At 44.2% G+C, this 13,988-nt stretch overlaps 1 protein-coding gene across 1 annotated transcript; it reads left to right on the top strand.

Moving 5' to 3' along the window:
• The first annotated feature begins 2,768 nt into the window (after positions 1-2,768).
• IL9 (interleukin 9) lies at positions 2,769-6,069 on the top strand. Its single transcript, XM_066276778.1, has 5 exons — positions 2,769-2,882; positions 3,000-3,035; positions 3,120-3,152; positions 4,323-4,454; positions 5,959-6,069. The coding sequence occupies exons 1-5, from the start codon at positions 2,769-2,771 to the stop codon at positions 6,067-6,069; spliced, it is 426 nt and encodes a 141-aa protein (XP_066132875.1).
• Positions 6,070-13,988: the final 7,919 nt, after the last annotated feature.

Here is a 13,988-nt window from a genome sequence, read left to right as displayed (position 1 = left end):
CTCTCACTTAAAATATAAAGAAAAGAAAGGAAAAGAAAGGAAAGGAAAGGAAAGGAAAGGAAAGGAAGAGAAGAAAAGAAAAGAAAAGAAAAGAAAAGAAAAGAAAAAAGAAAAGAAAAGAAAAGAAAAGAAAAGAAAAGAAAAATGCTGCTGAAGCTCCTGCTAGCACACTCACAGCCACATTCATGGCCTTTGCATTGATTCGCACGTGTCACAGGGACACCTGTAGCAGCAAGAGAGGCTGAAAAAGGGGCTGTTTAGCTGGGCACATTGCCTCTCTAAACCAATCAGGGTTCTATCGACAAGGAAAGGGTGTAGATACCAGATTCTGTAGTCAGTGTGTCTGCTATAGGCTGGGAGACCTTCTCCATGCCAGAACACAGGCATGGCGGTCAGAACAGCAGGAGGAGTTAGGGAATTTTGCAAAAAGCCAATTTGTTTTCACCTTGTTTGGCACCAAGATACCCCCCACCCCCATAGTGCAGCCAGACCCCGAGTATCTCCCATCACTCCTAAGGAACAACATACAAAGAAAAACTCTATTGCCACAGGCTGTTAAAGCAGAAAATTTGTCCCCATTGGCTACTACAGCTCCAAGTGCTAAACAAAAGGACCCCCAATGTTGGTCAAATAAGTTTGTAAATATGATATATAGATTTGTTCACTTACAGTTTGCATTGGGTGTGGGGGACAGGCTGTATGCAGGCAGGGTGGTTATACCCTAAGGCTTAGTTTTAAGACTAAGCCTTTCCCACCCTAAGTGACTTTGTATCAGAGACTTCCTTGTTTGTATATTGGATTAAAGGTTTTGATTTCTACATTATAAAATGGGGCAGACTGGGAGCTTGCTCTCTCTCAGTTCCTGAAATTAGCATTAGAGAAGAGAGCAGAGAAAGGCCATGTGGAGGAGAGGAGAAGCAGCCAAGATGGCAGAGTGCTGAAGGAGAAGCCAGTTTGTGCAGAGTTTGTGCAGAGAGAAGGAGATGGGGAACAGAGGTGAATAAGGTTGGTGAGGTAGAAACCTTTGATTCTAGGAAACTCGGATAAGTCAGTGGCTTTGGGAGCCCTGAATGGAAAGGGAAGTGTTTTCCCACTGTGTGTATTTCTTGCCTGCCGGGTGCAAGCTAGGATTAAAGCTAATGCCCACCAGTTTTTGGCTCCGTTGTTTCATTACTGTTTGTCCCAATCTAATGCAAACATGCACTGGCCAGGCGGCTGTGATGGTGGCCGTGGCTTCTGACTTTACACCCACCTTTCAGTCTCTCGTGTGTAGAACATACATATTCTTAAATGCATATGCCTTCAAATATGTATGCAGAAACTAAATTTAAACCTTATAAAAATTTTACTTTATGTGTATCTTTCTTACAATTTCAGAAACTACTTTTCAAAATGAAGTTTTCATTAAACATTCATTTAGTTCCCATGCAACTAGCCCACTGTTTCCCAGGTGCCTTCCCAAGCGCTGAGACCCAGGAGTGAACTAGACCCACAGGGCCCATGGGGCATACATCCTCTTGGGAGAGGCAGACCAAAACACACTGAGAAAAGCAGGGAAGATGGAGGATTAAGAGCCGGACCTGGGGGCCAGACTTCAGCTCTTGAATACAAATTTTGTGGCTTCCTGGCTATGTGACTTTGGGAGAATTCTTTACCTCTTGGTGCCTCTTTTTCCCTAGCTCTAAAATAATGAGGATAATCATAATACTTATCCCGTAGGGCTACCGTGAAACTGCTTTCTAGCTTCTGGTGATAAGAACAGCCCCATCAAAGGTCTGGGAAGCTAAGATAGAGACAGTGTTTTAAAAGGTAAAACAGGGGAATGACAAATTAGTACCCACCTCATTTGGGGCTGTACATATACCATGGCTTCATTCCCATACAGTGCTTAGAAGTGTGACTAGAATGTAGTAAGTGCTCAGTAATGTCAGCTACTATGCCATTTCAAACACCGAGTTTTTACTTAGTTGCACAGCACTCTGTAAGTTCCCTGAAGATACTAAAGAATCCTCAAGGCCAATTAACAGGCAGGTTTGCTGCATTCTTGCACTTACAGTTGAAGAGTTTCCTCTTGAGATCCTCATTCAAAGAAATACTTGCACAAAGATGCACTTGTATGAGGTACAGGATCTGGCCTCAGGCATGAAAAGACATTGTTAAGATTTGTGAATAAATATAGTAAGACTGAGGTGGCAATGACTAGACTGAGGTTGCAAAAACCCTGACAGACAGAACAGCTCAGGAAACGGTACTATCTCTCATCCTCCTGCCCTCAACCCGCCACGCTCTTCCCCACTCCTCCCCACCTCCTTCGTTAGAACAGCTGTGGCTGGCTATTGTATCAGCATTTCCAATGAAGTGGAAAAGGGAAAATACAGCCCTGGGCTTTCATGGAAAGTGTAAATTTCACAACCACAACCTCTGCCTTAAAATGATATATCTATTATATGTTACACACACACACACACACTCATAAATATATGTTTTAAGGTCTTTGACTTTTCCTATAGCATCTTAGTATCCAATCTTTTCAAAAGTATCTTTTGTAATGAAAGATTTCCTGAGACTATATCAATTAGTCTTTGCCAAGTGACTCAGTTTTATATAATGCCTATCTTTTTTTTCAATGTCAAGTGGCCCGAATTTACAGAGAAAAAGTGGGCACTTGGTATCAGTTTGATGTCAGGGTTTTTCCACGTTTGCAAGGGAACTTTAAATACGACTTGACGTGAAGGTGTGTACAGGCCGAGCTCCAGCCCTGTGTCAAGATGCTCCTGACTGTAGTCCTTGCCTCTGCCCTGCTCCTGTGCTCCGTGGCTGGCCAAGCGTGTCAGACCCTGGTAGCAATTCAAAATGTCAAGAACCTCATTGACAAACTGCGGGTAAGCTGCAGAGGGGCGCGTCAGTGTGAAAGGCAGCTATTGAAAATTTAAGTGAATTTTTTTAGGAGGATGAAAAACACGCCACCCATTATGGATTCTTGTCTCTGTCTACTTTAGGGAGATCCACTGTCAAAATGCAGCTGTAGCAGCAATGTGAGTAAACACTCTGTTAAGGGCTTTCCAAACTAATTTAATTTTCACATCTGGGATCTTCACTTTGAACTTAATCTTTTGCAGGTGACCGATTGTTTGTGCCTGCCCATTCCTTCTGTAAGTATTGTAAAGGAAGATAATCTTGATCTTGTTCTTTGTGTTTAAGCAAAAGTAATTGCTTTACTTGATGTTCTAGATAAGCAAGTGTTACTTAATTACACTTGTTACAGATTAGTATTTCCTTTTCAAAGCAGGCTTGTCTTGGCAGTCTATATTATATAATTTCTTTATAGTTGGTCAGCTCTATGTCCCTTGAGAAGTTTGATCACTTTTCAATATTTAAAATAGAATCCTGATCCTCTTTTTAGGTTAGTCGCGCCATGGGCAAAATGAAGTCAAACTGGAAGGGAGATTATAACGAGTGATATAGCCCATATCACACCACTTTCTAATCCAGTCAATGATAACTCTAAGGTTGCAAAGCAATGCCAAGAGAATGACAACTCTTCCTCTTTTTTCTGGCACTATGTGTGTGCTGGACCTTTTCCCTCCCTCCTCTCTCCCTTCCTGTCTATGTAGCTAATTTAGAGTGGTCTCTGGGAGGGTGGAGTGGCTGAGGGGAAGTGGGAAGGGATTCTGGAAGTTCATTGCCACTTGGGTTGAGAGGACACATGGCAGGAAATTTCTGGCTAAGATGAGGAGGAAAAACTCATGCAGGGAGCCTGCTTTGCTCTCTCTGGATCAAGGTCTGGGAGAATCTGAGCTCCTCATCCAGCTGAGGTCAGACCTCCCACTCCCTGTGGCCCAGCCATTACATGAAAACAGGGAAGCGCAGCAGCATGCAATTATACCCTATCCCATCCCCGTGGGCTGCAGTCCCCGATTTTGGCTACTGCAGAAACACTGGCTGCATTCAGCTGGTACATCCCAGCAGACTGAGGTGAAAAGCCTTTTTCTTCCCTGTACTTTCGAACTTGCTATTTCAAGACTTGGAACAGGGGAGCATTGTTTGAAAGGAGACTCAGAGCTCATTATTTCCAGGGCCCGTAGGCCTCATGTTGCTTGGATGGAACATACTGAAACTCTCCAGGGACTGTCACTGTGGACAAAGGGCCTCACCTTGAAATTCTGATCATTTTCTAGACTGGCAAGGGATCTGTCAAAAAATAATGTCAGTTTAGGTTACACTGGTTAAATTAAAATAGTCTCCAAAACTACTCATTTTCTTATTTCTTCTTAAAGTGGTCCTCTGTGTGCTTCTCTTCATAAATCCTTATTAATCCCCAGGACAGCTGCACCACCCCGTGCTTCCAGGAGGGTCTGGTCCGGATGACCAACACCACAGTGAGCACAAGCTCCCCCCAGATTTTCAATCGGGTGAAGAAAACAGTCGGAAATCTGAAGCACAACAAGTGTCCAGTGAGTTTGTCTTTATCTGCGTTATCTTCCGCTTAGTTGTTTCTATGTAAATGCGATGCCAAGTCTATCTGAATGAGAACAGATGATAGTGTTGGAATTGGTAGTTCAAGGTCAGTTAGAGACTTCTCAGAAAGTTAATCAGAACAATAGAATTAAAGTGGGATTTGCCTTGGATATCCCAGTGTTCCCTAGCTTTAAAAAATGCTCATACTGCCTGACCAGGTGGTGGCGCAGTGGATAGAGCATTGGATTGAGATGCGGAGGACCCAAGTTCGAGACCTCGAGGTCGCCAGCTGGAGCGCAGGCTCATCTGGTTTGAGCAAAAAGCTCACCAGCTTGGACCCAAGGTCGCTGGCTCGAGCAAGGGGTTACTTGGTCTGCTGAAGGCCTGCAGTCAAGGCACATATGAGAAAGCAATTAGTGAACAACTAAGGTGTCACAATGAAAAACTGATGATTGATGCTTCTCATCTCTCTCCGTTCCTGCCTATCTGTCCCTATCTATTCCTCTCTCTGACTCTCTCTCTGTCCCTGTAAAAAAAAAAAAAAGCTCACACCTATGTTGATACTAACTTCTCTGTACTGACTGAATACTGAATGAATTCACCCGATTGTAATCCCTGGGCACTAAATTATCCTAGAGATTCTATTTGTTAACTAAGTAGACATTGTGGCCTGCAAGTTAAAGATTTTTTTTTTGGATTGGCTAAGGAGGTATTTATTTATTTATTTATTTATTTATTTATTGTATTTTTCTGAAGTTGGAAACAGGGAAACAGTCAGACACTCCCACATGCTCACGACCAGAATCCACCCGGCATGCCCACCAGGGGGCAATGCTCTGCCCATCTGGGGTGTTGCTCTGTTGCAACCAGAGCCATTCTAGCGCCTGAGGCAGAGGCCACAGAGCCATCCTCAGTGCCCAGGCCAACTTTGCTCCAATGGAGCCTTGGCTGCGGGAGGGGAAGAGAGAGACAGAGAGAAAGGAGAGGGGGAGGGGTGGAGAAGCAGATGGGCGTTCCTGTGTGCCAACCGGAAATCGAACCCAGGACTTCCACACCTGGGCCTACACTCTACCACTGAGCCAACTGGCCAGACCAGGCTAAATATTTCATAAGTGGCAAAGCTTAGATTTGAATTCTGGTCTGTGTGACCCCAATCCCTGTTCTTCGCCATTGTGCTATAAAATGGCCCCGAAAGGACATCCAGAAAGGACTTTTGGCCTCAGAAAGCCTCAAGGAAAGGTTTCCTCTAATGAGGAGATTTAGGACCATTTGATAAGTGTGCGTGTATGTGTGTGTCCCCTGCAATCCTGACACGAAGTCAGCCACTCACGCGTCTACACAAAATGCGCCATGAGCTGGCCCATCGATTTGCTCTCTGGTTCGAGCTCCCTGCTGCCTGCACCCTGCCCTCCCCCTAGCAGGCTCTTGGCAGGCGGCCCCTGGGCTGTGAGACCCCACACTGTGTCAGTCACTCTGTCTCTGTTAACTTCACCCCTGCAGTATTTTTCCTGTGAACGGCCATGTAACCAAACCACCGCAGGCAACACACTGACATTTCTGAAGAGCCTCCTGGGAGCCTTCCAGAAAACAAGGATGGCAGGCAGAGAATGAAGATGACATAGTATTTATTCTATTTATTGAATTTTAAAAGCCTCGTCCTTAAGTTGTTACAATTTAAAAATGAAGTAAGCCATGCTAAGTCAAAATCATTTGCAATATTTGTTTAAGATTTTAAGAATATGTATTTGTTTAAAATTGTATGTCTTTATTTTGGAATAAATACATGTGGAAAAAAGGAACCAACTTGGTCTCTTGGGGCTTATTCCCACCTTGCTGCTCAGAACAGAACACTATGAACCCAGCTGAGGGCTGAATGGCTGGAGGGGATGCAGTTTTTGTAAGGTCGGTGGATGGGGGCATGGTGACGTAGGGACTCAGACCCGCCCACTTTGGCTAGGACCGCCCACAATCAAGCCCACCAAGGGAAGCTTCCCAGGAACCATTTGGAAAGAAGCAATCGTCTGCCAGCCAGTGAAATTTTACCATGTCATAGTAGTTCCACTTCCCTAGAGGGACCCTTTAAATATCTGCCACGCGGTTTAATCTTTGCAACTTCCCTAGCCTCCATTTTCTCCATCTTTCTTTCCTCGGGGCCAGGGAACCTTGCCGGGCGGGGTGTGCGCTCTGTACTCAATAAAGCCGTTTATTATTTCACACTTTGCGGCTCCGAGCCCTCTTCCTTTCTTCTCGGCGGGGAAAAATACCTTACAGTTTTGAGGGTGTGGGGAGAAGCTGAGGGTTACAGCTAGGGGAAACTAGGCCTGCCTGAGGTGCCCTACCTGTGGGTGCTGGAGGGAGGCTCAGGCCACTGCCAAGAAGTTCCGGGTCCTGAGAAACTAACCGTGTATGTGAAAGGGGAGAAGGCAGCAGTTTGGTTAGCCTGGAAGGTGGGAGACTACTCTACAGTGGGGGTGTGTTCATACATAAGAAAATGCTGGAAGCTGAGTCAGGATCAGGTCCTTGAGCAGACCCTCTTTGGGTCAGATCACCAAGCAGAGAAGCCCTGGGATTCATATAGTCATCTGTTCACCGGGAAGACCTTCCACTAGTACCCGCCACAGGTCACGTGCAGTACCAGGTGGGGTGCAGAGGCTGAGGGGGGATATACCTGAGGGAACTTTGAACTCAGCTGTCTGTCTGGCATGGTGTCACTGTAGCTATCTGTGATGGTTAATTGTATGTGTCAGCTTGACCAGATCACAGGGTGCCCAGATAGTTAGTTAAACATTATTTCTGGGTGTGCCTGTGAGGCTGTTTCTGGCTGAGCCAACTGAGTAAAGCAGGTGTTCTCTCAGTATGGGTGGGCCTCATCCAATCCCTGAGGGTCCTCAGGGAACAAAAAGGCAGAGGAAGAATAATTGGCTCTGCCTGACAACTTGAGCTGGGACATCGGTTTCTCCTGCACTAGAACCGGGACTTACACCATTGGTTCCCTGGCTATTGAGCTTTTGGACTGAACTAAAACTATACTGCTGGCTTTCCTGGGCCTGCTGCTTGCAGATTGCAGGTGGTAGGACTCTCAGCCTCCATGACCATGTGAGCCAACTTCTATAATCAATCTCCTTGTCTGTCTCTCTATCTGTCTATCTATCCATCCATTTGTGCTATTGGTTCTGTTTCTCTGGAGAACCCTGACTAATAGATTATCCACCACACCTAGCCACCAGCCCAGTTCTCCTGGTCCTGGCTTCTGGTCCACAGTACTTACCACCTTCAAAGATGCTCTCTCATTTACTAATTGACCATGTTTGTTGTTTACTGCTTGTCCTTTCTGGCTCACATGCCAGCAACCTGAGGACAAAGAACTTTGTCCTGTTACATCCCAAATACCTATCCTGAGCCTCTAGTACTCTTATTTCAGAGTAGATACTCTATAAATATTGACCAAATGGATGAAAGCCCTTTGAGATGCAAAAGCAAAGTTTAAGCTGGTGTGTAGGTCAGGAGAAAAGATGGTACCTAGAACACACTACATGTGTTCAGAAAGGTGAGGTTCCTAACAACATCCCCAGGCAGGCCCCAAGTTCAGATCTGGCCGTGCGGGAGTGGGCAGCCTGTGCAGCTTGGGCTTCTTGGCTCTGTGTCATGGGTGGGATGGATGGGAAGGATAGGTTGAGGGTGAACATCTTATAGTTGGGTGGACAGACGATCAGACTGACCTGCTCCCCTGCTACCTGAAGGCTCAAAGCCTTGAGAAGAGCATAGAGGAACTGATTATGGGAACCATTTTTCTAGGCACTGTCAAAAATAGAATTGTACCCTTCTATGGGGTTAGACCATCCTTGTACATTTACTTACTTTATTTATTTATTTATTTAATTATTTATTATTTTTATTGAATTTATTGGTGTGACATTGATTTCAGGTGTACAATTATAATAAATCATCAGTATATTGTATTATGCACTCTCTACCCCAAGTCAAGGGCCCTTCTATTCTTGCATGCTTTTGCTCACAATAATATGGAAAGTTTAGAGCACCAAGAGACAGAATTCCTCAAAGGGCTTTGCTTGGCTTTTACTTTCAATCAATTACAACATCCAGCAATAGCTCATGTGACCTGCACTGCAAATAGCCCTTGGCCAAAGGTGAGGTTTTCTGATGATCTAAGTAACCTCATCCCTGGAGTTATAAAGTTACTTTAGCAAGGGGGAGGGTACAAGTTTGGCCCCCTCACCTGCAGCCAAGCATCTCCCATGTAGGAGGGACACAGAAGGAGTTTTAGCAAAGGGGGCCCATATCAGAGGAATGTCTTACTAACCTTCTTGAGGTGCAGAAATTGTGGGTCCATGGTGATATTCAATCATAATTTTTTTTTACTTTTTTTTTTTTTTTTGTATTTTTCTGAAGCTGGAAACAGGGAGAGACAGACAGACTTCCCGCATGCACCCGACCGGGATCCACCAGGCATGCCCACCAGGGGGCGATGCTCTGCCCATCCGGGGCATCGCTCTGTCGCGACCAGAGCCACTCTAGCGCCTGGGGCAGAGGCCAAGGAGCCATCCCCAGCGCCCGGGCCATCTTTTTGCTTCAATGGAGCCTTGGCTGCAGGAGGGGAAGAGAGAGACAGAGAGGAAGGAGGGGGGGGGGGGTGGAGAAGCAGATAGGCGCTTCTCCTGTGTGCCCTGGCCGGGAATCAAACCCGGGACTTCTGCACGCCAGGCCGACGCTCTACCACTGAGCCAACCGGCCAGGGCCCAATCATAATTTTTTAAAATCTCAGGACTGAAAGAAAAAAAATTTCTCAATGATTTATCCATGGGGCTTGTATGTCACAGGTTAGCAGGTAGGATTTTTAAGTTAAGAGGCTTTCAGGAGGGGACCACTGTTTTGCAGGGGACACAGACCTTAAGACAAATAGACAATAGTCACAGTTTGTTGACCAATCTGCTTCTCTCAAGAAGTGAAAAACTTTGTGTGGCAGTGGTGAGTGTGGAGGGGTGGGACACAAGTTCCTTCAAGATTTTCTGAAGATGTCCCATAACAGTGAGTACGAGAATTCGTGTCTGTTATAATCTCCCAGCATCTCCTATATGATTTCTTCCCTAAGACTCGAAGTCTGAGCATCAAGTGCCCTCAGTGCCTCCCCCTCTTCATGGACAGCTACCCCCGCATGGGGCACGGAACACAGTACCCAGATGAGGCTGTCCTGCTTGTCTCCCTAGCTGGTCTGTGGATCCCACGGATAAAGCACTGAGAAAAAGATCTATCAAATAACACTTATTACTATTTGTTAACATGAAGCACATAATGATTAATCACTGACTCTGTGGGTACTAAGCATGTATCATCTCATTGAATCCCCTAATAACCACAGGGAGTGGGTATTATTATTTCACTTTTACAGATAAGGAAATCAAGGCTCAGAAAGGTTAAACGACTCTCCCAAGGCACATAGCTGGTGAGGGTTAAAGCAGGGTTCCCACTGTGGCTGTCTCTGATTCCAAACTCTTTGATTTTTCCATTCTAATTCTGTGAATGTCAAGTGCATATGTCGTGTTTCCTGACTACAGTTTGAGAGTAAAACAGATTCATAATAATATCAGTCCACACTACCATATCCAAAAACATGGGCATAGACAGTGTTCAGCACTGAAAACGTTTAGCCTTTTAGGAAGGTAATACACAGTTCATGCACCATATATTACATAACACCCAAGCAGGGCCTGGGGCAGGATTCCAGAATTAAACACATTAATATTCTGCAGCAGAGTACATGAGCAGTCACATGAGATGATCAGGTCTGGCAGCTCAATGAGTCTCAATAAATCTCGGGCTCTTGGAGCTGTCTGGACAACAGAATTGTGATGAGGGACAGAGGGGCTTTTCTCCAGCTCTCACCCCAGGGCTGGGCTGGGAGTCTCTGGAGGAACCCAGGCTTCTGTAGCAACCTGGATGGCCCGCCCTGTGGGGTTCCAGGTCATGGCTGCAGGGCCTTCTCTTCTCCTGTCCTCCATCTGGGTTTTCTGAATGACTGTCCCCAGGCCCAACTGCATCGCATCACACAATGTGGTTTACAGGATGCAGCCTCGGCACTGCCACCTCAGCCAAGCTTACCCCGCAGGGGGATCACGGCAAGGACAGATGCTAGTGATTGGTTTCAAAACACACACGGGGAACAAAATTGCTGCCAGAGAAGATGGGCAGAGAGATGAACTGCAACCCACCGCCACAGATTCATTGGCAGCACAGCTTGGTGGTTTCCCTCCACTTTTCTGCAAAAGTCATAAACCCCACAGGATACACCCCCGCAGGCAGCACAGAGCAGGCTTCTCAGCGTCTGGGTGAGCGGATGAGGTGTGCTGTAACGACTCTCCTCCCTGTGCCTGGAGAGCAGAGACTTATCCAGAGGCACCCTTGGAGAAAGGAGACTCACACTTCCTGAGTGTTTACTGTTACCAGGCACTGTGCTCAGCATGTTTTGCAGAATATTGTTATAAAGTACGGTACCCCAGATTCTGAAAGGTACTGTTCCTCACTTCATTGAGTTCACGTAGAGACATCCAGTCCAGATGAATTTTGAAGAGTTTTATTAAAGGAGGAGATTTATTAAATATGCCGGCCTCATATGGCTGACACGGGGCAGCAGACCCAAAAATGGTTCAGGGGCTGCTTATACACCCTTGATCACACACGGGCGGGGGAGAGCATGACATTATGGCACAAACTGACAACATTTGTTTAGGGGATACACAGAAACATTAAGACTTTCACGGTAACACAATCAAAGATGTTTACAAATCTTTTAGGGTTCATCTTCCCTCATTAGCCTAGGGGTATTTTACCCTCAAGATTCCAGGAAGGGGGAGGAACTACAATCAATGTAAGATGGTCTATAAATTCTGCCTCCTATTGAAAGAGAAGAAGTTTCTGTGTTAACCTTTATTTTAGATTTAAAACTAAATGACCCATTGTTCTTGCAAGCCAGAAACTTCTACATTCTTCTCCCTCCCAACCCCAAAAGAGGCACCGGACAGGAAAACCTGACCTTTCCTCCCAGAATATCAATATTAATTTTCAGCTTTTTGGTACCTTACAACAATATCCAGTTGCAATCGCCCCTTGAGATAGATACATAAGTATTATATATAACTATTTCCAGCGCATATATGAGGAAACGAAGGCCCAGAGAGGTTACATACCTTGCTCGGGGCACACTGCTTACAAGTGGCAAAGCCAAGACCCTAACTCAGGTAGCTGACTCCAGAGCCACACTTTTAAATCCGATCCACAGGAGCCCCTCTCCACAGTCGGTGGTCTTGTCCAGGTTGCTAGGACCCAGACTATGTTGTTTCCAGGAGAGATTCCAGACCAGGGTACAGCATAGCTGGCCAAAGCCAAGCCCAGATGCCACTGGTCTAATGTTCACCAGTCCACATGCATGTCTCTCTGTGTTCCCATCCATCCAATTTGAAACAAGAAGAGTCTGTAAAGGCTCAAGCCTGTAATTCCTTTCCTACCCAGACTAAGGCCTCTTCCTCTGGAAGGGAAACCCTCAGCAGAAATGTATAGACTATTTATTCACCCATTTAAAGTGGGTCATTCAATGGTTTTCAGTATATTCACTGGGCTTTGCAACCATCACCACAACCTAATATGAGATTTTCATTTCCTGTAAAAGAAATACTGTATACATTAGCAGCAATTCCCTATTTTCCCTTCCTCCAGCCCAATCAACTAATAATCTACTTTATGTCTGTATAACTTTGCCTCTTCTGGATTTTTCCTGTAAATGAAATAATACGATATGTGTTTTTCTGTGTGACCGGTTTTTTTCACTTAGCATGGTGCTTTGAGATTGCATTCATGTTGTAGCAGGTATCAATACTTCATTTCCTTTTATTGCCAAATAATATTATTTTATGGATATACTGCATTTTATTTATCTGTTTATCTGTTGATAGACACTTGGGTTGGTTACACTTTTTGGCCATTAGGAATAATGTTGCTATGAATATTCATGCAAAGGTTTTTGTGAGGACATACGTTTTCACTTCTCTTGGGTTTATATCTAGAAGTGAAGTTTCTGGGTCACATGGTAATTCTATCTTAACCTTTTGAGGAACTGCTGAACTGTTTTTCCAAAGTGGCTGTACCATTTTATATTTCTACCAGCAATGTATGAGGTTTCCAATTTCTCCACATTCTTATCAACACTTGTTATTAACTGCTTTTCTAATGTAGCCATCCCAGTGGGTGTTTGGTGGTATCTCACTGTGTCTTTGATTTTTCATTTCCTTAATAACTAGTGATGCATCTCTTTCTGTGCTCATTAGCTACTTGGACTTCTTCCTTGGAGAAATGTCTACTCAATTACTTTTACAATTTTTAAATTAGGTTAGTTGTGTTTTTATAGCTAAGTTGTAAGAGTTCTTTATATATTTGGAATATAAGTTTCTTATCTGATACAAGATTTACAAATATTTTCTAGGTTGTCTTTTAATTTTCTTGATGGTATCATTGTAGCATACAAGTTTCTAATGGTAGTCCAATTTGTATTTTATTTTGTCACTTATGCTTTTAGTATTTTGTCTAAGAAAAATTTTGCCAAACCCAAGATCACAAAGATTTATTTTGCATTTCCTTCTATGAGTTTTATAGTTTTACTTCTTACATCTAGGTCTGTGATCTATTTGAGTTAATGTTCATATATGGTGTGAAGTACAGTTTTAACCTCATTCTTTTGGCATGTAGACATCCAGTTTCCCAACATTATTTGCTGAAAAGTCTATTTTTTCGCTATTGAGTTATCTTGACACCCTTGTTGAAAATTAATTGACTATAAATGTAAAAATATATTTCTGGACTCTCCATTTTATCCCATTGATCTACATGTCTATTCTTATACTAGCACCACACTGTCTTGATTGCTATAGTCTTGTAGGGAAATGTGAGTCTTCCAAATTTATTCTTCTTTATTAAAATAGTTTTGCCTATTCTTCTTTATTAAGATCATTTTGGCTAACCTTTGTATTTCCATATGAATTTTAGATTAGCTTGCCAATTTCTGTCCCCCCCCAATCCAGCTAATATTTGAGAAGAATTTAATTAAGTCATTAGATCAATTGTGGGGGAGAATCATTGCTATTTCAACAATATTTAGTATTTTGATCCATGACATAAAATATATTCTCATTTGTTTAGATCTTTTTTTTTTACAGAGACAGAGAGAGAGTCAGAGAGAGGGACAGATATGGACAGACAGGAAAGGAGAGAGATGAGAAGCATCAATCATCAGTTTTTCATTGTGATACCTTAGTTGTTCATTGATTGCTTTCTCATATGTGCCTTGACCGCGGGCCTTCAGCAGACCGAGTAACTCCTTGCTCAAGCCAGCAACCTTGGGTCCAAGCTGGTGAGCTTTGCTCAAACCAGATGAGCCTGCGCTCAAGCTGGCGACCTCTGGGTCTCAAACCTGGGTCCTCTGCATCCCAGTCCAATGCTCTATCCACTGCGCCACCACCTGGTCA

The sequence above is a fragment of the Saccopteryx bilineata genome, chromosome 4 (assembly GCF_036850765.1).
Source record: "Saccopteryx bilineata isolate mSacBil1 chromosome 4, mSacBil1_pri_phased_curated, whole genome shotgun sequence".
Classification (NCBI taxonomy): Eukaryota; Metazoa; Chordata; class Mammalia; order Chiroptera; family Emballonuridae; genus Saccopteryx; species Saccopteryx bilineata.
Note: the sequence above shows the minus strand (reverse complement) of the source record. Positions and strands in the feature narration are given on the sequence as shown.